General features: G+C 27.5%; 1 protein-coding gene across 1 annotated transcript in view; it reads right to left on the bottom strand.

Annotated features, from left to right (window-relative positions):
- Positions 1-23677, bottom strand: part of LOC107454758 (sister chromatid cohesion protein PDS5 homolog A) — a 62766-nt gene that overhangs the window by 31758 nt on the left and 7331 nt on the right. The window contains exons 6-24 of the mRNA XM_043040559.2: positions 21771-21897; positions 21613-21693; positions 19979-20113; positions 18450-18565; positions 18271-18368; positions 16477-16622; positions 15187-15344; positions 14661-14774; positions 13917-13949; positions 13442-13539; positions 11252-11391; positions 9372-9581; positions 7830-7990; positions 7620-7749; positions 5526-5702; positions 4454-4522; positions 3776-3909; positions 2549-2672; positions 1376-1580 (exon numbers count right to left, since the gene is read on the bottom strand). Of these exons, the coding sequence (XP_042896493.1) occupies positions 1376-1580; positions 2549-2672; positions 3776-3909; positions 4454-4522; positions 5526-5702; positions 7620-7749; positions 7830-7990; positions 9372-9581; positions 11252-11391; positions 13442-13539; positions 13917-13949; positions 14661-14774; positions 15187-15344; positions 16477-16622; positions 18271-18368; positions 18450-18565; positions 19979-20113; positions 21613-21693; positions 21771-21897 (2456 nt within the window). The remainder of the gene's footprint in view (positions 1-1375; positions 1581-2548; positions 2673-3775; positions 3910-4453; positions 4523-5525; positions 5703-7619; positions 7750-7829; positions 7991-9371; positions 9582-11251; positions 11392-13441; positions 13540-13916; positions 13950-14660; positions 14775-15186; positions 15345-16476; positions 16623-18270; positions 18369-18449; positions 18566-19978; positions 20114-21612; positions 21694-21770; positions 21898-23677) is intronic.

Genomic DNA, 23677 nt, shown 5'->3' with positions numbered 1-23677 from the left:
AATACAATCGAAACATTATGGATTTACGATATTATTGACATAAATTGTGATTTGCATCAGAGAGTGATTATTTAAATGTGTGATTCAAATTTTACACGTAGAAATTTTATTAACTGAGAAATACCCGGAATTTTAAAAACCCATGTAAATTGGTAGCTCTAGCAATAACATTGAAAAGTAACAAAAAAATAAAAAATTGAAATTGTTGCATTTAAAAAGTAAAACATCAAATAAGCGAAGAGTTTCACGTGTAATAAAATTGTTTAAAAAAATCATCAAGGATTTCTTCAAAAAAAAAAAAAAAAAATAAANGAAAATTCTTAGCAATAACTGTTGAAGGAACGCTTGAAACACCATATGGATCAATGATGATATTAGCGTGTTAAAAAGTGATTTATTGAATCCGCAATTCGAACTTTGCGTGCCATAATAATATAGGTATTAAAAAAATAATGAGAATCAATAATAGTACCTGAGCAATAAAAGGAACAGGGACTTATTTAAAAAAAAAAGTGAAAATTTGTTGCAATAATTGCCAAAAAGAAATGATCAAAACATTACATAATATTTTATGCGATTTAGAATTTTCCTATGCATATTATATTAAAAATATTTGATAGATTTTATTCAACCAAATTTATAAAAAAAGGAGAAAATATATTGTATTGATTGATTACCTCTTTTGCTATAAATTTGAATTTATAACAAAATCTGCAATTCGCCATCATAAAATGTAAAAGATGGTGTCCTTTAAAAAAATGAAAGGAAAGAACATGATTTCTGAAATAAAAATTTCTTTTAAACTTTCGCGATTTTGGAATAGTATATGTTTTTCTTTTTAATAAGCATTTGAAATCTTGCTAAAGCCAGCCATTACCAAATTTTTATTTCTCAAATGAGTATCGTGAGCATTTCTTTCCCTTCCTATGCACGGCATCTTTTGAATATAATTTTGCAGAAAAGAAAAATTGCTCTAAATTTTTGCTAAAAAGAAAACCAATAATTTTTACTTTCCATAAGAAAAATCTTTCGGCAAGAGCTCTGTAACATTCTGAGAAAAGTCACTGTGTCGCGACGATTCTGCCACGGGGAGTGTCAATACAAACAGGCTGTACAGTTTGGCAAGAATTATATAGCAGACTTGATGCCTGCTGTATAACAAAAAGAGCACATAACAAATATTTGTGAAGAATACATTCAAAACTTGCTTATATTACTTCTGCGTGATTTTTAATGAATACCTTCATTACATTTTGCCTATTGATCCTGTGAAATTAAAGCATTAATTTTCACTTACCCTACATATGACCCATAGGAATTTTAATAAGTAAAAACTGGAGGGAATTATTTCAATTTCTATAGAAATTCAACAAACCTTGAGTAACAGCCTTCTCTCTCAGCTTTTGCCGACGCTTTTCAATATTTTGTGTTAGATAGTTTTTAATATTGGCTTTAAACTCCTTTCTTTCATTTAACCCTCCCAAGGCAAAAACAGCTAAAAACTGAAGTGGTAGTTTAAAGAGATACAAGGCTTTATTCAGCTTTTTGGCAAAGATATCACAGACTTCTGGGCATGGATCCTGAAAAAAAAAAAGATAATAAATAAATATAAACATTTAATAAAGACACCAAAAACTGATGAAATACATGGATAATTAAAAGGGATAAAAGATAAAATTCAAAATATCCAAAAATCTAATGTCCAAAACTGAAGAAATATATAAAAAAAGATTAATCTCCTAATCATAAGATTTAACACATAAACCTTTAATAAGAATACTATAACATTGTTTCTTATGAAAATAAACATTGTTTACAAACTTAATTACGCGTCACTTAAAAATAAACAAATATCAAAAACTCAAAATATTACAACCATCTCAAATCTTTTAAAAGAAACACACACAACTTTCAAACTGAAGGATGCAGGGGTGCGAAGTTAGTGCTTAAAAAATGCATGCTACTCTGATTAGTTCAAAGTCCTGTGGATTAAAAGAAAGAAATTTTTTATTTGTTGATAATACAAAAACTATTCATACAAAAATACTATTTGCATGAATATTGTGACTATTATTTAAATTAACACTTTCTGATATTGATACGCAATTCTTTTCTAATAATGATTTTCCACAATTTCAAATTACTTTTTTAAATTGTTATGTTATTGTTACAAAATGAAATTTTAAATAAAGTGCTTTTTACTTTAATCCTACATAAAAAAAAGTAGAAACATATAATTTGTAATTAGAAATGACTTAATATTAATACTTTTCTAAAATAGAATATAAGTCAGAGTCAAACTCTTAGAAAAGTCTGGAATAGGAATATTTCCACTTCCGACTCTCTGGAAAGAATATCTGCTTTTCTAAAGATAATTCCACTATTTAACCATGGTAAAATAGATTCTCGACAATTCTATTGACTTAAATTAAATATCTGATATTCGTAAATTTCAAAAATCCGGAAATTCCAAATCCTTCAGCTGTTTGGCTTTCTGAGGCTACGCAGCAATAGAATAAGATTATATAAAGAACAAATGTAGACTTACATTTAAAACATAACCAAGGATTTGAAACTGTTTTAGGCTAAGGGCAACAGCATAATCGGGAACATGACACAGTTTAAGCATACGGCAAGCAGCACTCAATCTCAACCATGAGTTTTCCATGGGCCTAAAAAGAGGGGAGAAAAATATGACTACATTTTTTCTATACTTTGTCACAATAGAAAAGGTTAACATACATTTACTAGGAAGCTAAACCACCTGTTCACAAACCTTCATGATTGCTTTGCAATAATTGCTGTTTATTGGCATAAAACGGTTGAAATTATTTAACTAAAAATGTACTAAAAAGAATGCTTGTGCCTCCATTTCTCATATCTAAAAATTTTTCTTATGATACTATTAAGATCGATCATAAAAAGTTTTTTAAGTGATCATTTTTTGAAATAACATTTAAAATTAAAAGTATATTGTTATAACAAATTTGGTGGGTTCACAACAGTAATTTAATATTTTTGCTTACCAAACAGATGGATGTATTTTAAATACAATTTTTGCATTCCTCACTTTGTGCATGAAGCTGAAAGTTTAGTTCTATATCACTTAACGAATCTCTTTAACTGTAATTCTTAATATATTAATGTAATTTGCATCAAAAAATTATAATTTAAAAAACGATTAATAAAATCTGACATCCATTTAAATAATCTTAAAATGTGACAGAGAATTACATTATTCTAATAATAATAAAAACAATCCTCCTAAACTCTATAGAGAAATCAAACAAGATCAAAAACATAATAACAGTACAGTTAAGCATTGAGTATCGTAAAGTGTGGCGTGCTCTCTGCTTTCGCTTATAGCACTGCGTTTCAATAGGTAAGGCTTAATTTAGCCTAACAAGATTTATATGAGCTCTGAGGCTCTTCTTCAAATTCAACATGCTTCCACGGAGTCCAACAGGCTTACCCAGTACAGTTAATTTTAACCTTTAAATTAGGGAAACAAAAATATTTATAGCAAAACAATCACCTTATGACTTATATAAATTTTATGCTGATGACAACCAAACCAATAAGAAAATTAATGAGGGAAAATTGGTTCCTACGTAATTTTCCAGCTAATAAAAATGTATTGACAACAATGGAAAAGTACAACAGCATCATTAGATTTTTATATATAGTAAGAAATACATACATTTAACATATGCTAAAATTAAATATACATAAAATACTTTTTTTAAACATATCATACACATATATAAATACTCACGAGTTATGTCTTTGCTCAGTTAGATCACCACCATTTTCAATATATGTTGACAAACATCTCAAAGTAGTTATTGTGGGTTTCACAAATTTTTCTTTTCCGGTAAGCCATCGAACAATACACTTCATACCTTCAATCTATTTATAAAAATGCCCACCATATGATTTTTCTTTCTACTGAACTATTCAATAATAGTAAATAATATGAATTTGTCATCAAAACACAGAAAAATAAACATATAACATTCAATAGTACTCTACAGTAAAAGATCTTTAAACTGCAAACCTTGAAGCGTGAGGCTTTTCATTATATAGATATTTTGTGTTACAAAGATGATTTGACCAATCGCTTAACTTACCAAATAAATATGGCAATACATAAATCTGATGCAGATTAATGTTTTAAAATGATTTTTAAATAAAATTGATTTAAAACACAAAAATAAGCACTTAAGTACTCCTTATTTTCAAAATAAATAAATTATAACAGCATTAAAACAAATTTATCAATTTTGGTTTGCTTTAGAGATTGTAAAGTTGATGCATTTAAAAAAAATTGATGTTTATACTACCATTGAGCAGTTTTACTGTAGTACAAATATAAATTATCACAAATCAGTATAGTGGGCCAAAAATGTAAGGTAAAATAGTATTTTTAAATAGTATATAAAGCAAAATATACCTTCACTTTTGATTCATCTGGGAGATTGTCATAAGGGCCCCAGAGTTCAGTACCACCTCGGGGAAAATCCTGAAATTTTGGGAGAAAAACATTCAATGGTAAGAGTGGTTTTTCTTTTCTTTTAAATGTATATTTTGAGTGAATATTATTATTATTTAAGACTGCAAATAGGATATAAATTACTAAACAGCATATTCCTTGCAAATTCACTGATTACACAAAAGTTAAAAACAATATTTTGACAAAAGTTATATTTTTGAATTGGTTCTTGCCGAAAATTATTTTTTACCTGTATGCCAATTTGGGGGACATAAAATCTGCGTTGATATAAAAAATACCAATTCCATAGATTTCATTCGCTTATAAAGCCAAAAAATGGTAAAAATAAAAGAATATTAAACTGAATGTCTTTAATATCAATGAAAAAACATAAAATTTTTGGAAGGAAAAAAAATTAGCGAAGTAAAATAGAATTTGCAATAAAAAATTATAAATAAAAATCAGTTGGCAATTGCGCAATGAAATATGAATTTTTTTATTTTTTTTAGAAATTTCTCATTATTTTCATGGACAAAATGCGATATAGAAAATTAGATCAACTCTCGACACATTACTTTTTCTAATTTCTAAGGTTTAATATTTTATTACATTTTGCTTAAGTGTTTATCATTCAATTTTTCAACAATTCTAGGATTAAATAAGAGGTGAGTAACCTGCTTATCATTAAAATCGATAAAATTTTAAATGTGTGTGTGTGTATTTGGTAAGTTTTACTTATTATGCAAGTTCACAAAAGAAAAAAAAAAGAAAAGAAAAAAAAAGAAAAGAAAAAAAATACAATATAAGCAGAGTACTTACTCTGCCATGCATGANTTTTGTTTAAGTGTTTATCATTCAATTTTTCAACAATTCTAGGATTAAATAAGAGGTGAGTAACCTGCTTATCATTAAAATCGATAAAATTTTAAATGTGTGTGTATTTGGTAAGTTTTACTTATTATGCAAGTTCACAAAAGAAAAAAAAAGAAAAGAAAAAAAACAAAAAAAAAAACAATATAAGCAGAGTACTTACTCTGCCATGCATGATACTTACGCCATCATGCATAAGAACAGTTGAAACGATGAAGGTGACCATGTCTTTGAATTCTGGATTTGGGAACAAATGACGCCAGTTGTGAGCAATATGACCAGAAGATACTAAAGCAGTTTTAAAATGCTCAGATTTGAGAGTAAAATGAATCTGTAGAGTCTGAAAGAGAATTTTCAAGCAATCACTTCTTAGAACAACAAAATTTCAAAATGCCACAAGCCATTTTTAAGTTTGTATATAAGGCCGGAATTAAAAAGCTCTAACCAAACGAAACACTGCACAATTTCACAACTTTTCTGGTTGATGGCTGTGTATAAATAAGCTTGCAGGCTTACCCTATATTAGGCGTATTTGAGTACGATGTTATTGTGCGAGTTTATAAATTTTATTTTGATAAAAAAAAATAAATGAATAACTGATACAGCGTTACAAACGGACCTGGTCCAAATGATATCACAGAGTATGCTACATCTTAACATTCTATCGGTAAACATAAAACAAAGTAAATTAGTTGAAATCGAAAAATATCATAAAACCTTATGAAATATTAATTATACTTGATATATTTCTAATAGTGTCAAGCACTAGCAGTTAGGAACAGTAAGTTTATCATATAAATGAAATTATTTTTAATTAAATTAAGCTAAGAAGTTATTGCTTATACCTATTTCCGACTAATTTAACAGCGAAGAGAAAATTCATGATAAATGTGAGTAACAACAGTCTATTTCTAAAAATTGAGGATAGGGAATCATGGGTCATATTGCTTCTGCTTTGATTAAAACTCTAAAATACCAATTTCTTTATAATTGATTTCTTCTAGTAAAACATCCATTCAATAGAGATATTTTTAGGTAGTAACTGTCTAGAATACCTAATTTAACATATTTAGACATAATTCATATGAAAGTAGAACAAAGGAGAAATTATAGTCTAGTAAGATTTACTACCAATTGTAATTTTTTTGTTAAATAAGAAATTGTACATAGATTCTTTTTCACTGGTGATGACAAATACACAGAAAAAAAAAATTCCCTGACTTTTCTCAGACTGGTTTTATTAATATTTCCTGACTTAACTGGAGGTAAAAACTTCATTATTAATATTTCAACTACATCTTATTATTAAATATAAAATATGTTAACATAAAGTAAAAGTGTTAAAAAAATAGTTAAGTGTTTACATATTATTATAAACACATATATTTGCCATTAGTTCAGAATAAAAAAATTATTACAAGACATTTTTTTAAAAATTATTAAATTTTTAGGTACTTGAAACTCAAATTAATTAATTTTTCTGACTTAGAATTCCAGATGTGGTATTTTAGTTAAATTTCCTGAATTTTCCCTGTTTTATGACCGCCCTGTTAGCACAATAATCAAAACACAATAATATAGACTATTTCATCTACTAGCAATAGCTGGAAGATGAAATTATCTAATTTTTTTTCCTACATGCAGTTTTTTTTCGCACTTAATTTTTTTCTTCTTTTTGTACAGATACATAAAATTTAAAAACAGAAATTTTTATTTACTAAAATTTTTCTCACTAATACATAAAATATATATATAGACTGAAAAAAATTTACATATTCCTCCCTCTCACACTTTGAAAGTTATCATCACATCAAAAAGAAAAAAAATCAAGAAACAGTGAAATCACTGCAATAACTAAAAAAGATGGACGATAAAACCAAAAATATTTAAGGCATAATTACACCAATTGGGCGCATCAAAAAGGGGTTAATTAAACGTAAGTTTCGAGATTCACATGTTGTAATAAATAATATTCTATTAAAAATATCGATATTTTAAGAAATATGCAAAAAATCAGTAGTGCTAACTGCCGATAAGGGTGGTATAAATGTTTTGCGTAAATAAAAAAATTTAAATTAGTGGAACTGTGAGAAAATTTTGCTGGAATATAAATTACTGATTTCCGAAAATCAATGGTATTGAGATTCGCGGAATCCCACAAATTAGCGGAAGAATCATATGTTTATAGTACTTGCTATAAAACAAACAAAAGCATATACTCTACAAAACACAGAGAAAAGCAAACTAGTTCACATACTCGCATCAAGGTCATAAAAAATTCAGCCCTTGAATTTTCTGGCACAATTTTATTTAGAAGAAACACAGAATGCTTTGCTTGCATAGGTTTTCCATATTCTGCATATTGTAACAGTATGGGAGAAAGTTGCCTAGAGAAAAACAAAACAGACAAAGAATAAAGTTTACTAAATAAACCATACTTATGAAGATAAAGATGAGCGAAACTTACTCATAAATGGCAGGATAAGTTTCACTTAAATTTTTACAGATGTTGCAGAGTATTTGTAAGGCTGGTACAGTCACCTCCTCATTCTCAACACGAAGATACGACATCAGAAGTTTGAATGTTTCTTCATTTTGAAACAAAGCAGGATTTGATAAAGATAACATCTAAGAAAAGATTTCAGAATAAATACAAATTTCAGTTGGATCTCCTAGTACATTATAGGAAATGAAGAAATATATCTGAAATCAAAACACACACAAGTGAGCGACAAGATAATATCGGAGAACTCACAAGTAAACAGAACTACTAAACGGCCCACGGAGATAGCTATAGCATAAATTAAATGGTCTGTTATAATGTATTTGTGAGGCAATAAAGAGAGTTGTGAATAAAATGCTTTCAGAAAAAATGACATAAATAAACAAGTAAATGCTGACATTTTGTTATTAATTAGGCAATGAACTTTAGTTAAGCTAGTAAAGCATGTTATTTTAAGGAGTATTATAATGTTTTGGTGTTTCTATATAGACTTGGCACTATTTTATGCTAATTTATAGTAGTCAATAAAAAAATTTCAAACAATATAAATTTTATAAACAAAGTAAAGAAAATGAATGGTACATAAACAATCGAACATAATACTTAATTCAATGTTTACAATATGTGGTTTCACTGGTACATTAATAAATTCATAGGGGCAATAAATATTTGTTTCTTGTACAACATACTAACTTTAATGGCAACCAAGCTGAACGCACAGCACAACTATATTTAAATGTTCTTCAACCCCTCCTCTTATCTCAACACCTTAATTAACTTTTAAACAATACATTAACCAAATTTTTTTTCGCCATCTGGCAAGAGATAATTTCAAAGTTTTTTGAGTATTGAATTTTCGTAATAATTTAAAATATGTCAACAGCTATTAAATCCCACAAACAACCATAAGTATAAGTTCGGGATATTTCAGCATTGAAAAAGGCAAGCTCCGTCACCAGTAATTGATTTGAAAGTATGAGGCACCATAACACTATTCATGTTTAAAATTTCTACAGCTACTAAAATTATCAAAAATAAATTTAAATTACTTTGTAACGAAGTTCTTATTTTCATAAAAACACAAAATTATTGTAATTAAATACTTAATACATAACTAACCATTCAACACTACTTAAGACAACCTAACAAAATGAAATAAATATTGAACATACAACAAATTTTTTAACACTGCATAAATTATTACTTAAGACCATCAAACAAAATGAATAATAAGCGTGGCCAATAGATAAACACCCGAGTTGATGGTACCACATAAGAAGATAACGGAACACATAGAGAATATATGTAAATATTTTTAAATAAAAACAACTATATATGTGTGGAGAATATAAAAGCAAAAATGCGTAAATTATTTAAATATAACTTTGGCACTTAAAAACAGCAAAGAATACATAATAATTCTCAAGAAGAAAACTAATTTAAGCATTTATAAATTTTTAAAATGCATGATTTAAAAAACATTTTCTAGCAAACAGTCACACTTACTTTTATTAATTCAAATCCTTTCAAAAATGAATTTTCCAAACCTAAATCAGCTTCAATAGAACAATCTCCTTGGAATGAATTATCCACAATAGTCAACAGATGTTTTACGCACTCTTTGTCAATAATAGGTACAATGCGTGTAATCATTTGGGCAACAAAACTCGCTAATTCAGTTTTTTCTGTATTCTTAACTTCTTCCAATATTTCTTTCTAAAAAATAAAATAAAATAGAATAACAAATTGAAAGATACAAAATCAGTTTAATTTGACAAAAAATGAATATTTTTCTCTTAATATCGTTCAAAAATATGCAAGAGAATTCCATACTACAATACCACTTCTTTCTTTTTCATGGTTTGATTTCCTTTATAAATTAGATCATTTTTATCTTGCAAGATAAGAGTTCATTTGACAACTTTAGAAATAATAATTGCTTCAACTCAAACTCTAGTATATGAAGTCAGTATCACAGTATATGAAGTAACAACTCAACTCACAGTATATGAAGAACACACTGCTCAGATTTCGATGGGTATGAAATGTACAGGATAAATTTGATTCATATTGATTCCAAATTCTAATACAATACACCTGAGTAATGATTCTGAGAATGCAAACAATAAGGGTAAAAGAAAACAAGTCTGCTCATTCAACTAAGGTGTTATCTATTCATCACATTAAATCAACTTAATTTGATGGGTTTAGTCTAATGTACAGTGCACAAAATTAAAAATTAACCACACTGAATAAATTTTAATCTAATCTATCTTATTCTCATTCCAGGAGTTCAAACTTAGTTCGAAGGGGTGATCTCAAATAAGCTAGATAATTACTGCAGGCGATATTTTAAGTTACAAAATCAGACGTAAAAACTTATCTTCTCTGAATAAATATATAATTTTTTCCGATGAATTCGGATTTTCGACCCCCAAAATATAGGTGGTAGTATTTCTTATTATTCTATTTAATAATTGTTGAAAAAATTCAGAATCGTAAGGTATACGATTATTTACATCATTTTAAAGAATGTAATTTTACGTAACAAAATTTGAGCAATATCAGATGAATAGTTCTTGAGAAATTGAACTTACGATATTTTTAAAATTTGATTCTCAGGAACTATATAACTTTTATGAGAGGGCACAAGAAACTATAACCGCTTTGATTAAAAAAAAAACAGTATCTTTTTTTAAAAAAGAGAGTAAACACGAAATTTAGTTATAGGAAATAAAAACAAGTACTGAATGTAAGCCTATTCGTGGATAAGCCAAGAATATGCTTTCTTAGAAAATTTACCCATAGTTCATAAGCAAAGAGAAGGGGAGGGGAAGGAAGCTATCTTTGTGGATTACTTTCTCAACTTCCCTTTTGCATTACTAAGCCATCTAAGTTTACTGACTTTTACGTTTAACCGAGACTTTTTTGTATTGTATTTATTTTTTATCGTCACTTTTATGTGCTTCCTTTTCTAACTGTTATTTTTAGGATCTTATTTTCAATTGCTATTTTATGAATTTATATGTGCCATTTTTAAGTATTTAGCAATCTATAGCTAATGTTCAACTGAACAAAAAGTGTTATTGTTGCCAATGTTCACAAGAAATTTACAAAACAGGATCTGATTATGTGCCAACCCTCTCAATTAAGCTTTAAAAATTCTTCCAAAATTTATCAGCCTACATTTGGATATATAAGATAATCAGGAATAATTATCATGAAATTAATGGTAGAATGATCAGGTACTCATAAAAATAATTGATCTATAACACACTTTGAATTACAGTGTATTAATTGTAATAACAAAATGACTGAAACTAAAACGTACAGAACTATAAAAAAAAGTGATATGACAGTAACCACCAATAATTGAATATACTTACATAACGTATGGCTGCTGCAGAGCAAGAAATGCTTCCATTGGCAACAGAACCAATAAGGGTACTTAATCTAGCATTTTTTTCTAAAAGTTTACCAAAGGCAGTGGCATAGGCATTTCCTTTATTTGGTTCTTTAGAAAACACTAAAAATAAATGTTAGATGACTAGTACGAAAAAACATCTGCTATATAGTTTAGCAAAGACTATAATATTAAACAGAGAAAAGCTATGATTTTTTTTTTAAAAAATACAATGTAATTTATCTATCTTGAAATATTTTTTAAAATAAAACAACTTACCAGTTATTTATTTTTAAAAAAAAAATTTCTCAAAATTAGGATTGGAAAGTGTTATAGTAAATAAATAGAGAAATCTAGTAAAATTTTATATTTTACTTTTCATGAAGAATTATCAAGTTAAAATGAATAACTGTTTGAGATTGTAATGAAAAATAGCTTAATTGTTAACAGTAAACAATGAGAAAAGTATATTAATACAAGTACTTTAGAAAATCTTTTTTCTTCTTTCAAGTTTTTACAACATAAAATTAGGATTAGAAAAATTTTGCTATAGAGAGATGAAATAGTGGAGGTAAAGAATATAACAGATTAACTATGTAATGATGAAATAGCAAAAGGAAAATCCATTTTGCATAATATTATTAAATAAAAAAGAATTCCTTACAACTATACATTTACATCCGTAAATAAAAAAATTTAATAATAAAATGAATTGAAGGGAAGGCAAAAAAACAATTTGCATTAGAAACATCAAAGGAGAAAAGAAGTTGAAATTATCCATTGAAGATTTTGATAAACAAAATAGAATTTTTTTTCTTCTTTAACACCATTTAGCTGTTATTTGCTTACATGGAGATGTGCTTATGTGATGATGTACCTAACTGTGGTTAGTGATAGAGATGCAATATACTTACAACCAACTTTTTAGAATTTCTTAATTGCGTTAAAGAAAAAAAAAGATTTACTATTTTTATAACTGGTTCAAACTCATGAAAATCTAAAGCGAAAAAAAAAAAACTTAACTTCATTCAAATTTTCGTTTAACCGAGGATAAAGTTTTGCATAAACCTTTTTGGGTTTTGCCCTTGAGGTTAAATAGATTTTTTAAGGTAGTGATAGTCAATTTTAAATGACAACATGTGGTTTTTTTTAAAATTTAACAAACCAAAAATCCGTTGGCAATAATTTAGGCATTTATTTGACACATATACACAATATCATAATCAAGCTGTTAACCCATCTGAATACGAGGCTCAAATGAAATTTTTTGGTCTCCAAAAGTAAGTCACAACTCATCTTTATTAGGCATGAGACGAGCTTGGATACTTCATAGTAGCTAAGACTAAGTTTAGGCAGTAATTGAGGCTCACACTCTTTCTATGGTATTTAAAATATTGTTTTCTTATATTTTTGAATGGTAATAAAAAAATCTTTATTTTATTTCTGTTTTTATTTTATCACCCAAAAATCAAATGGTGATCAGATATTTGAGCCTTTATTTGATTCATGAAGATTTTAATGAGAGGTAAATTATACCAAGTCATGTGTTGCAAAGCACAAAATGTTGAACCTAAAAATAAAGTATTTGAAGCTAAAAACAAAAAAAATCTAAGAAAAAAATTAAAACAAAATTTTTTTTTTCCAGGAAATATTCTGGAACAAGGAAACAATTGCAAAGAATTCATTCAATAAATAAATGTGGTTAAAAAATTTAGGTACTTTTTCAATCGTTCAATTAAACACGAAGCATATTCAAATGTGATAAATAAATTTGTGATGTGTTAAATTAAAATAATTTTCACAATATTCATTTAAGTCATATTTTTGTTCACATACTTATTTCCACGAGATTAAAAACTTTGTTTTTCTTCTAATCTATAGGATTTAACCAACCAGAGCAAAAAGCAGAGACCTGACTAAATAAGCTAAGGCCAACAAACCTCTTTTTAAAAACATGTCTTACTTTAAGAATTAGATTAGTTTTAGATGCAGAACAAACTTTCATATTCAAATTATTTCCTATCTTTGTCTTTGATATTTTCAAAGTGTAAATATGTAATCTAAAATAACTCTCAAAGATAAAAATTGTAAGTTAAAATATTTATTGAGGATGATATAGTGTTATGACCAACTGTGAATAAGATTTCTTAAAAAAAAAATGAAACTAAATTACCTGATAGCACTGGAGCAATTTTGTAGACGTTATACCATTTCATTTCATAATTGTCCATGTTCATTACTCCTAAAAGTTTATTAACATGAGAGCGCAACCTGGGATAAAATTTAGGATTATAATTACGATAGAAAAATGCAATTTGTTTTAATTTAGTGAAATATTCAAATAAATTAGAGAAAAAATTGCAATTTTTGAATCAACATAATCATTAAAAGACAAATAATAAATATAAAAATAATTATCCTGCTTATAATAAAGCTAAAATAAAGTACACTTTGAACAATAGTCATTTAAATGCCTTTCACAAAACTATCCAAAAATAGGCAAGTATGACTGATAAGAACTTATATAAAATATTTGTAAACTTATAAAAGAAGTGAAGTTTAGAATAATCTAAAATGCTTAAATGATTTTAAAAATAAGAAAGTTATAAAATGTTCACAAACCAAATAATAAAAATTTTTACACTTACACATTTCTTGTCTTGATCATTTCAGCTAAAGCCCTGTAAAAAAAAGTTTTCTTAAATTCTTTAAAATAATTATAATTTAACGAAAGTCTAAATATAATAGAAAGTTTAGCTAATTATAAAACAAAATTATTAATTAATGCGTTAATAATGACTGAGTTTAAACAATAATAGAAGGTGTCACAAATAGCAAATCAATAAGATTCTATCACACCACAATATGTGTAGTTAAACATCATAATACAGTACAGAACCCGTTATCCGGAAATCAGAAAACCGGAAAACCAAAAAACCGGAACGAAATTCGCTAAATTTTCGCGCCATTTAAAAAAAAAAATTTTTTTTCCTCATAAGATTTTAGGATTTTTTTTCTTTTTTGAAAGATGTTTACCTTACCATCATTTTGGAAATAATCATTAGTGTATTCCTTCATCATTTTTTCTTCTTTTTAAGATTATTTCCAAAAAAACATTTTTTTGTTAAACAATAAACAAACGGCTTTTTGTAGCGATTCAGAAAACCGGAAAAATCAGTTATCCGGAATAGCGATGGTCCTGATCGTTCCGGATAATCGGTTCCCTACTGTATTAAATAAAATATATCCAGCAATATTTCAAAAATTGAGTTCAAGCAGCATATTATTATCCAGTTTTGAAAAATGCAATCACATGTTAATAAAAAATACAATTAAATACTATCATAAAGAAAAATCAAAGGATTAAAATCAAATTAAAAGCAAACACTTACTTCAATGCAGGCTCATCTATCGTACAATATAATTGATAAAATAATTTCATTCTTTCTTCTGCAGGTTTCCGGTAAGGGACCACATAACGATTAAAAAGCTGTTCTACAAGTTGCCTAAAAAGAAAAATTAAACTTTTGACTAAAAAGCTTACATGTGATCATCTATTTTAATATAATTACATAAATATGGTTTATTAATCTAAACAAGCAAAATAAGTTTTAAATATTTAAATTTGTGAACTAAACATAGTAATAATTATGCATAAAATAATGTATACAGCAAAATCCAAATTAGGACGAAAAAATGTATTTGATTTAGCAAAATAATTTTGGCTCAGATGTGAAAATAATACAGCTGTAAGCTGTTTTAGCATAAAATATTTCACAAAATAACTATTTTTTCAACTATATTGTTAAGTTATTCTGGTCCCAAGGTCGATAAATGTTTGTTTGTTTCTTTAGATATTCATTTATTGACCATTTAAAATAAAACATTTTAAATGATTTGCTGATATTCATGACTTACTTCTCTTGTACACTTTCTCCATAATATCGATGCAGGATTTTGTTCTTGATCCAATCCAATTTAAAATTTGCGTCATACAGCACTGGTGGAATTCCTTCATCAGTCCAACGCTGGCAAAGTTTTCCAAAACATGTCAGGACGGTTTGGCGAATTTCATACTAAAAATTAATCAGACACATTAGAGTTTTAAAAATAAAATGGAAAGTGTAAGTTTTTTTTTCTGTTCTGAGCTACTTGTAAGTCAGAAACATGTTAGGACCGTTGGACGAATTTCATAAAATATTTCATTTCATATTGCTATTATGCCATTAACAGGAATTAGATATTTCCTAGCTTTACAGTATTATTTAACACTTAAGTTCATAGTTAAACCACTAATCCTTTTCACAAACATATTCATAAAATATTTTTCACACGAAAATTATTGATGAGAAATAAATAATTTCAATTTTAATGACTGCTGAAAGTCAATTTTATCATTACATGTTGGTGCTAAAAATTATATCAGTTATATCTTCCAGCACATAATTTCACTACCCTTTTGTACTTATCTTCTTTTTTTTTTTACTACCTTATAAAAAAGAATCGATTTTTTTTGTAACAAAAAAAAAGAAGAAAAGAATGTAATAAAATGATTTTAAATTAGAAAAAATATTTTTTCAAATGAGAAATAAACATCCATTTTGCAGATGATAATCTTTAAAATAATTAAAACAGTAATAAGTTAAAATAGTTTTATAGTATGTTAACAATACTTAAAAGAGTACTTGGAAAGCACATGGTTGTTTACAAATGGATTTCTAAAGAAATTATTTGGTTTAGCTAAATATTCAGCAAACCAAATAATTTTCTACATGATATTATGATAGTTCTCTAGAGGTGAGTAGGCACTTTATTTACATTGTACTAGAAGTGCACAATGGGCTATAAGCGATGGTCTTGGAAACATCCTTGAAGATGATCCAAAGACATGCCATCACAGTTTTGATCCTCTGCTTCGGTAGCCCAGCGATCTGTGCGCAAACTTGAGCACTTTTGGTAGAACAGTTTAACGAGGCCCGATACAGTGCATCCTTCATCTCTACACAGGCTGATCAAAGTGGTCACCCACCCGTTTTCTGGCAGCAGTCAGTGATACTTGACTTCGGTGTTCTACTGGGAACTGTGTATTTACGATCAGTCCACTGCAGGACGCTTTCTAGAGGTATAGAATATTGAATAGTAGCAAAATGTACCATGCATTCCTAAAAAAGCTACAGTTTTGTTTAAATTATAAAACATAGAACTTACATTTTTATCTCGTGCACGCTCTTGGAAGCTTTCCCACAACTCAGGATCTAGGACATCGTACAGCTCTGGAACAGTTTCTGAAATGGTTTGACAAGTCTGCTTGCGTACTCTATCATCAGGATCAACAATATTGAACATAAAGCATTCTAAAATAAAATATATTATTTTTTACATCATATTTTTTAAACATTTAAACTTATCAGGAAAATTTGAAATGAAACTAATGTAACTTAAAAAGAAAGACTCTATCAGAAATTAAGTAAATTAAATAATAAAGGTAATAATATTTTGTAAGAAAGAATAGAATTTAAGCCACCGGGAGTTAGTTACAATGAGCCAATTGCATGTCAATAAAAGAGGAATGACTTGATTTTATCTTAATTTATAAAAACTGTCTCAGAACACCTTTGTACAAAAAATTTAAAGTGCAATAGCTGCACATTATTTCAAAAATTCTTACAAATCTATCAGGGGTTTTTTTAAAGCCAACTTTTCAAATTATCCAATAGGATAATTTGAAACCTCTTTGTAAAATTATGCGAGTAATTTGTTTTTATAAAATTAAATTTCAATAAAAAAAAACTTTTAAAAATCAAAAATAGTAAAATTTTATTAAAACCAATATGCATTTTGGTATCACATTATTACACCTTAGGGAAGGTTAAATGGCAGGAATGACAAAACGGAGACTATGTAATTCAACAGAGGTTACATCATAGTAAAAAGATAAATATACAGTTAAAAATAACATAATTAACTTGACAGTAAATGTATTAAGATTAAAATATTAATTACTCTAAATATTTGAAAATTATAGTATAGTAGTAAGATCATTAACAATAGAGTTTTCGCTTTTGTAAAAAAATTCCCAGAAATCAATGTTAACGTATGAAATACATGTATATGAATGATATCAAATAAGTAATGATATCAAATAAGTATATGAATGGTATCAAATAAGTAAAGATAAGTGTAATTCTATGTGGAACATACATGGCTAGAAATTCTTAAATTTACATTAAGGGGGGTAGCCAAATGTTTCAACAAAATATAAGCACCTTTTAAGTACTTTATGAGCACTCAAAAAATATTTTTAAGCACTATATACATTAACAAAATGCAAAATAATTTTCAAATACTTTACATGATCATGATAAAATAACTAGTTTCTGACAAAGAACTCTTTTCTTGGTTATATTAGCCACCATAAAAAAATCGATATTTTTCTGTTCTATTTCTCTATTTCAGAGGGCTGAAAATGAAGCCTGAAATTGAGAATATCTTACTAAATGCAGCAGAGTTGCACATGCAATAATTTAATCAAACCCAGCTCAGTAGGCGCACGTACGGTTTCGCAAGTATTTCATTCAACATGTAAAATGATTGGTGCTTTCATACGCTATGGATGACGGTAAGCCGAAATAGATTGTGGTTGAATGAATTGTGAAAACGTTAAATAGAGTTATGTGAAAAGCATGCTTTTGCATCACACATAGCGAAAATAGACACGGTAAAGAAAAAAATCTCATTTTCGAAGAGGGAAAATTGAACACTTTAAAATAAAATAAAATAATAAACAATAAAAAAAAGCACCTTTAAGGGCTTTTAAAAATGAAAATAAGCACCTTTAAGCACTTTTTAAAAACACAATGCACCATGTACATTGTATTTAACAAGTATGACTACATTTTAAAATTATACTGAAATTATGTGATTGGAGCAAAGTATGTTATTAATGATTTTGAGCATAGGGCCTGCATCATTGGTTCTATATGATAATAAAAAAAACTATACCAATCAGGGCTGGTTTTGATGTTTGTGGATGATTCATTAGTAAATTTTTAGAGAACTTCATATGCAAGCAGCGAACTTTAGTGGATGCATCTTTATATCTATTAAAAAAATAAAAGAACATTTAAAATTTTTTTTTCAATTTTTAAATTTAAAAGTCAATATAAAAATCAAATAATAACCTTGAAATATAGCTGCTCCAGAGGACTTTATTTTGTTCAATCATCTTTGATGATTTATCAGAGAACAATTTCGACAGAAGTGTCAGAACCTCAATCCGTTCCTCTTCCAGGCTGGACTGTAAATTATTTAAAAATTTAAATTTAATATATATATATATATATCTTTTAGAAAATTACGAGCAATACATTGTTGTCTTTACACACATATGCTCATAAGTACAGACCAAATTTTATGCAAAAAAATATTTATTGTTTTAAGTTTTCTTTTATATAGAGAAATTTGATGTGTCTTAAATAATTTGACAAAATTAAAAATTTCGATAGTATATTGTTAGTATTTAAAACAATAGACAAACCTACTTCTTATAAAAACATGTTTAATTTTATCTTAAAAAACTATGCAAAATACAAAATTAATATATAAAAATTATTTGCATATTTTTGAAAACACAAATTAAGGGTATTTGATCTAGCATAAGAAAGGGATACAAATTATGGAGTTAATATAATACAAATTTAAGAGTTAGTATAACAAGTTAAATAACACATGTCTAACAATTATACTCCATTTAGATTAAAAATACAACTTCATGAAAAACAGTTAGAAATTAAAGTTATGTTTTACAGTATAAACCACATAAAATTATTTATCCATATTAGTTCTTATCTGTTGGCTGGGTACCAGAATATTTCACGACTTAGGTGGATTTAAGACAACTTAGTTTTTAAAACTAGGAATTTAACAGGGTACGTAGCCAAATTATTCAACAAAAAATCAGCACCTTTTAAGTATTCAAATGTTTTTAAGCACTGTAAATCACAATTAGGTAGGATTGGAAAGTTTTTGACAATTGACTGTTTTATCTAGTTTTAACCGTCACGTCAAAAAAAAAAAAACCTTTCAGCATTGTCTTTGACAATTGTCAAAATCTTTGAATCATGCAAATTGAATGGCGTTTTCATATGCTACGGGGAAATAGATTGGGGTTGAATTAATTATGAAAACACTGAATAGAACAATGTGAACAGTGTCTATCTGCATAATTCGTAGCGAAAATCAACATCATAAAGGAAAAATCTCATTTTAGAAAAGGGAAAAAGAAGCATTTTTTAAAAACACACAATGAAAAAAGCACCTTTAAGGGCTTTTAAAAAACGAAAATAAGCACCTTTAATCACTTTTTAAAAACGCTATGCACCCTGTTTAATATCAAAAGTATTTTTATGAGTAATTTTATAGTTAGTTTTTTTCTAAAAAAATTATTTTAAAAGAGGGAAACTGAAATTTTTATTAAATAATTATAACATCAAATGAAAACTATGAACTTCAAAAGATTTGGAGGGTACTTAACATTAAAGAAGTCATAACATTTTTAAGCATATATATCAGATACCATTCAAAGATTGAATAAATTTATTTTACATTAAGTTGTCTATGATTACATTTGAAAATGTTGTCAAAATTTACATAACTTGAAAATATGCTAAAAAATAGATTTAAAAATGAAATGAAGTTTAAATAGACTTACCATCAGTTTATTTTCTAAGTTATTTACCACCACAATAATTTCAGAGGGAATGATTAGATTCAGTTCATATATTAATTCATAAAGATGTTCAGAAATAACATCCTCTTGCTGACCACCCATTGCTTTAATAAATGTCTAAAAGAGGTAAAAAACAATTAATTAAAACAAAAAATTATTCCAGAAAATAATAGATTATGTTTAAATTTTGAGCCAATCAAATAATTCATGTTTAAATTTATGTTCATAATTATTCTGAACTGAAATAAAAGAATGGTTTTTAAGTAAAAACATATTCTTATTGTATATTTAATACAGTACATTAATACAGGATTTTGTATATTTAATATATAGAAATATGAAGAATGGTTACAACAAAAATGTCCAGAACTAATATATGCCCATAAGTGAGTAAATCGGTCTTTTATTTTATTTTCATCAGTGAGCATTTTTTTAAATAGCTTTAAGTTGAAAGAATTTTCATGTTATTTCTGATTTTTCATAATTATTACCATTCTTATCAATAGAATCTGTAATTGTTTATTGTCACATTTAACTAGATTTTATAATATTTTAATGCTAGCTATTTTATGGTGGCAGAACATTATTTATCATAGAATAAATAATGCTTTAAGCAGAGATTCGATTAGATTTAGGAAACTATGGATCCTTACGACCCAAGACTTCCATATTTCTGGGTTCTTTAAGCCAAAAGCGAGTCCTTATTTAAAATATGACTTTTCATTCATCTATTAAAATATTCACGGGCCTTTTTATCCCTTTATTAATGTTCATATTTGTAATTATTCTACCTGTTAATAAACAAAATCCAAAATAAGGAGATGTTTTTTTTTTTTNGCAGGCACTGAATTTGAATCTTTGCCTATACTATGCCAGAATTGTTGCTCATTTCGCGTTACCCAGTGGGCACCTGTGAACCAAAGTCACGGAGGCGAGCAACATTGCCCACGCCACACTGCCACAAACCCGTTTATAGGGTGGGCCACATTACACATAATGCGCACACACAACAGAGGACAGTACAAAGAGAGAGAGAAACATCCATGCCCGGAGCGGGATTCGAACACGCAGCCTATGGCTTCGCAGTCAGGCACGCTAACCGCTCGGCCGGCAAATAAGGAGATGTATATTTGAACAATTAAGGCTTTTAATTAAGATTGATCAAAGAAAAGCAGCAGAAGAGAATTTAGCGAAGACTTTTTCAAGATTTAGAATACTAGTCCCAACTTATTTTTCAGGTCTTTACGCTTTTTGGCATATTTGACGTGTTATGGTACAAAAGCAGAATCACTATTGAACGTTAGGTGTGCTGGGAGTGTAATATGTATCTGATTTAGTATAAATGGACACAAATTCACATTTGCAAGTTTAAAATTTCAATGCTTTTTTTTTTAATAGTTACAATTTATTTTTAATGTTAAAATATTATTAAATCATTGAACATCAGAAATAAAAATGCCAAATGATGATTAACTTGTTTCTTTTTTTAAAGATTGTTTTTCGGAACTGTACATAAATTAAGAGAATAGCAGACTCCTCTTAGAAAGATTTTTGTTGCAGATGTGCATTTTGAGAGTCAAGTACAAAAATCTAGGATATTCTTGCAATATACTTACAGTTTGTATATATGGTTCTAATACTGTTGCTGTCTGCTTGAGCAAATCTTGAGCCAAATTGTAAGTTCTTTCACAAGAAGACTGAAATTGTAACATAATCGTTACTTATAAATTAGAATAAATATCTTTACATAAAAATTTAAAGAAATAGTAATTACCTTATTTGGTTCAATAATTTGAGTTAAAATGAACTCTAAAAGCTGGTGTGGCACATTATCAGATTCTGCAATCAGAGGACATAACATGTTTAATGTCAAACGACTAACTTTTGGATTGTCAAGGACCCTGGAGAAAAAATATAACATTTTAGTACATAATGTTTCAAAGTTGTAAACTATTAAATTAAATCTAATATTTTATCATCATAATGAATTACTACTACACTCTACCATGTGTAATAGTCACAAAATTAAGAAATTGGTTGTTACAAAACATGGGAAATTGCCAGTCACACAAACAGGAAATTTGACAGTCACAAAAATAGGCAATTTTGAAGACAGAGAGAACACTATTCCTCATCATAATATTAATCTAATAAGATGAAAAAACTTGCTTTCCTAAGTGGAAAACAATGCAGATCAAAATGCACACTTGGAACATCATGGGGTTAAAAGTTATGCTTTTGAAACAAAAAATTTGATACAATGCATTTTTACTATTAATTCACAATAATTTATTTACCATTTTTTTCATCACTTAGCTATAATCTCTAGTTCGATTAAACAACTTTAGAGCATTTTCATCCACAAAAACTCTCTACTGTAAAAAATAGTTTAGGGGATTTTAGTAAAAATTCCTATTGCTTATTTTAATTACAAATATCATTCCATGCAGAAATACTTATTAAATTTGTTCTGAAAATTTTAATTTAGAGTTTACGTTTAAATTGTGCAGCTTTAGTGTTGATTTTAATTCAAATAAGTCAAGTAGAAACGAGGTCTTTAAAAATGGAAAACATTGCTTATAATTTAACAAAAAAATGGCCTCTCTTTATAACAATAGTTTCTGGTTAAAGGAAGTTGCAAATGTTTATACATGTGCAATGTTTAAACTCAAACTAAGATGAGATCAAATATGGTTGAAAATAACATCTAACATTATTAGAAATGTTGAAAATTAGACAGTAAAGGCAAACCTAAATAAATTTAAAATTGCAAACTTATAAATGGCATCCTTTAAAAGTTCCATTAGTTATTAAAATAATTGGACAGTAAATAGATTAGATAATTGGATACAATTATTATAAAGATTCAAAAACGTAAAAATTACGAGAGGTTGGAATTCAATCACTGATTGAAATGAGTCAGATTTTTGATGGAATTAAGGAAAATATATTATTTTTATTGGAAAAAAATTGATATTCAAATAACTAATATCTTTCTAAAGCTCCCCGAGTTCAGGAATAATAAACACCAATTGTTTGTAACATGCTACATTGAAAAAATCAGGAGGGAACACAAAAAAATTTATTCAATGAATTTGTAAATCTTAATTAACATAGTACAAATAGTAAGAGCTTTATTTAGTTGATATTGGTTATTAACAATGATTCACACTTGCTGACAAAAAGAACAGAATATGTCTCATAACACATGAATTTACAATGAACAAGTTCAATATTCTAATTCTACTACTATATCTCTGAGATGGTGGACTAATGTAATGCTCAGCTTCCATTCCAGAACACATTTATAGCAGTTGGGAAACTCCATAGTTGAATCAGACAGTTTTAGCTGTGAAAAAAATCATACTGGAAGTTGACTCAAAAATGTCATCAGCTTTCAAAATCAAAACAAGCTAAATTCCATAAAGACACAGCTCAATAACAAAAATTTTTGAGCCAGTTTCCACTTCATTAAATAGCCATACATACAGAACTTGGCACAGGATTATGTGACCTTTGCTATCTGCAACAGTAGTGGAAAAAACATGGAACATCAGGCTTTTAACTTCAGCCTAACCTGCATAATGTTAATGCCAACTCATAAATATAACAATTAAGTTTAATTAAAAATGAAAATATAAGTTAATTTTTTTTATCTTGACACACAACGTGACAGCTCTG

This window comes from Parasteatoda tepidariorum, chromosome 3 (assembly GCF_043381705.1).
Source record: "Parasteatoda tepidariorum isolate YZ-2023 chromosome 3, CAS_Ptep_4.0, whole genome shotgun sequence".
Lineage (NCBI taxonomy): Eukaryota > Metazoa > Arthropoda > Arachnida > Araneae > Theridiidae > Parasteatoda > Parasteatoda tepidariorum.
Note: the sequence above shows the minus strand (reverse complement) of the source record. Positions and strands in the feature narration are given on the sequence as shown.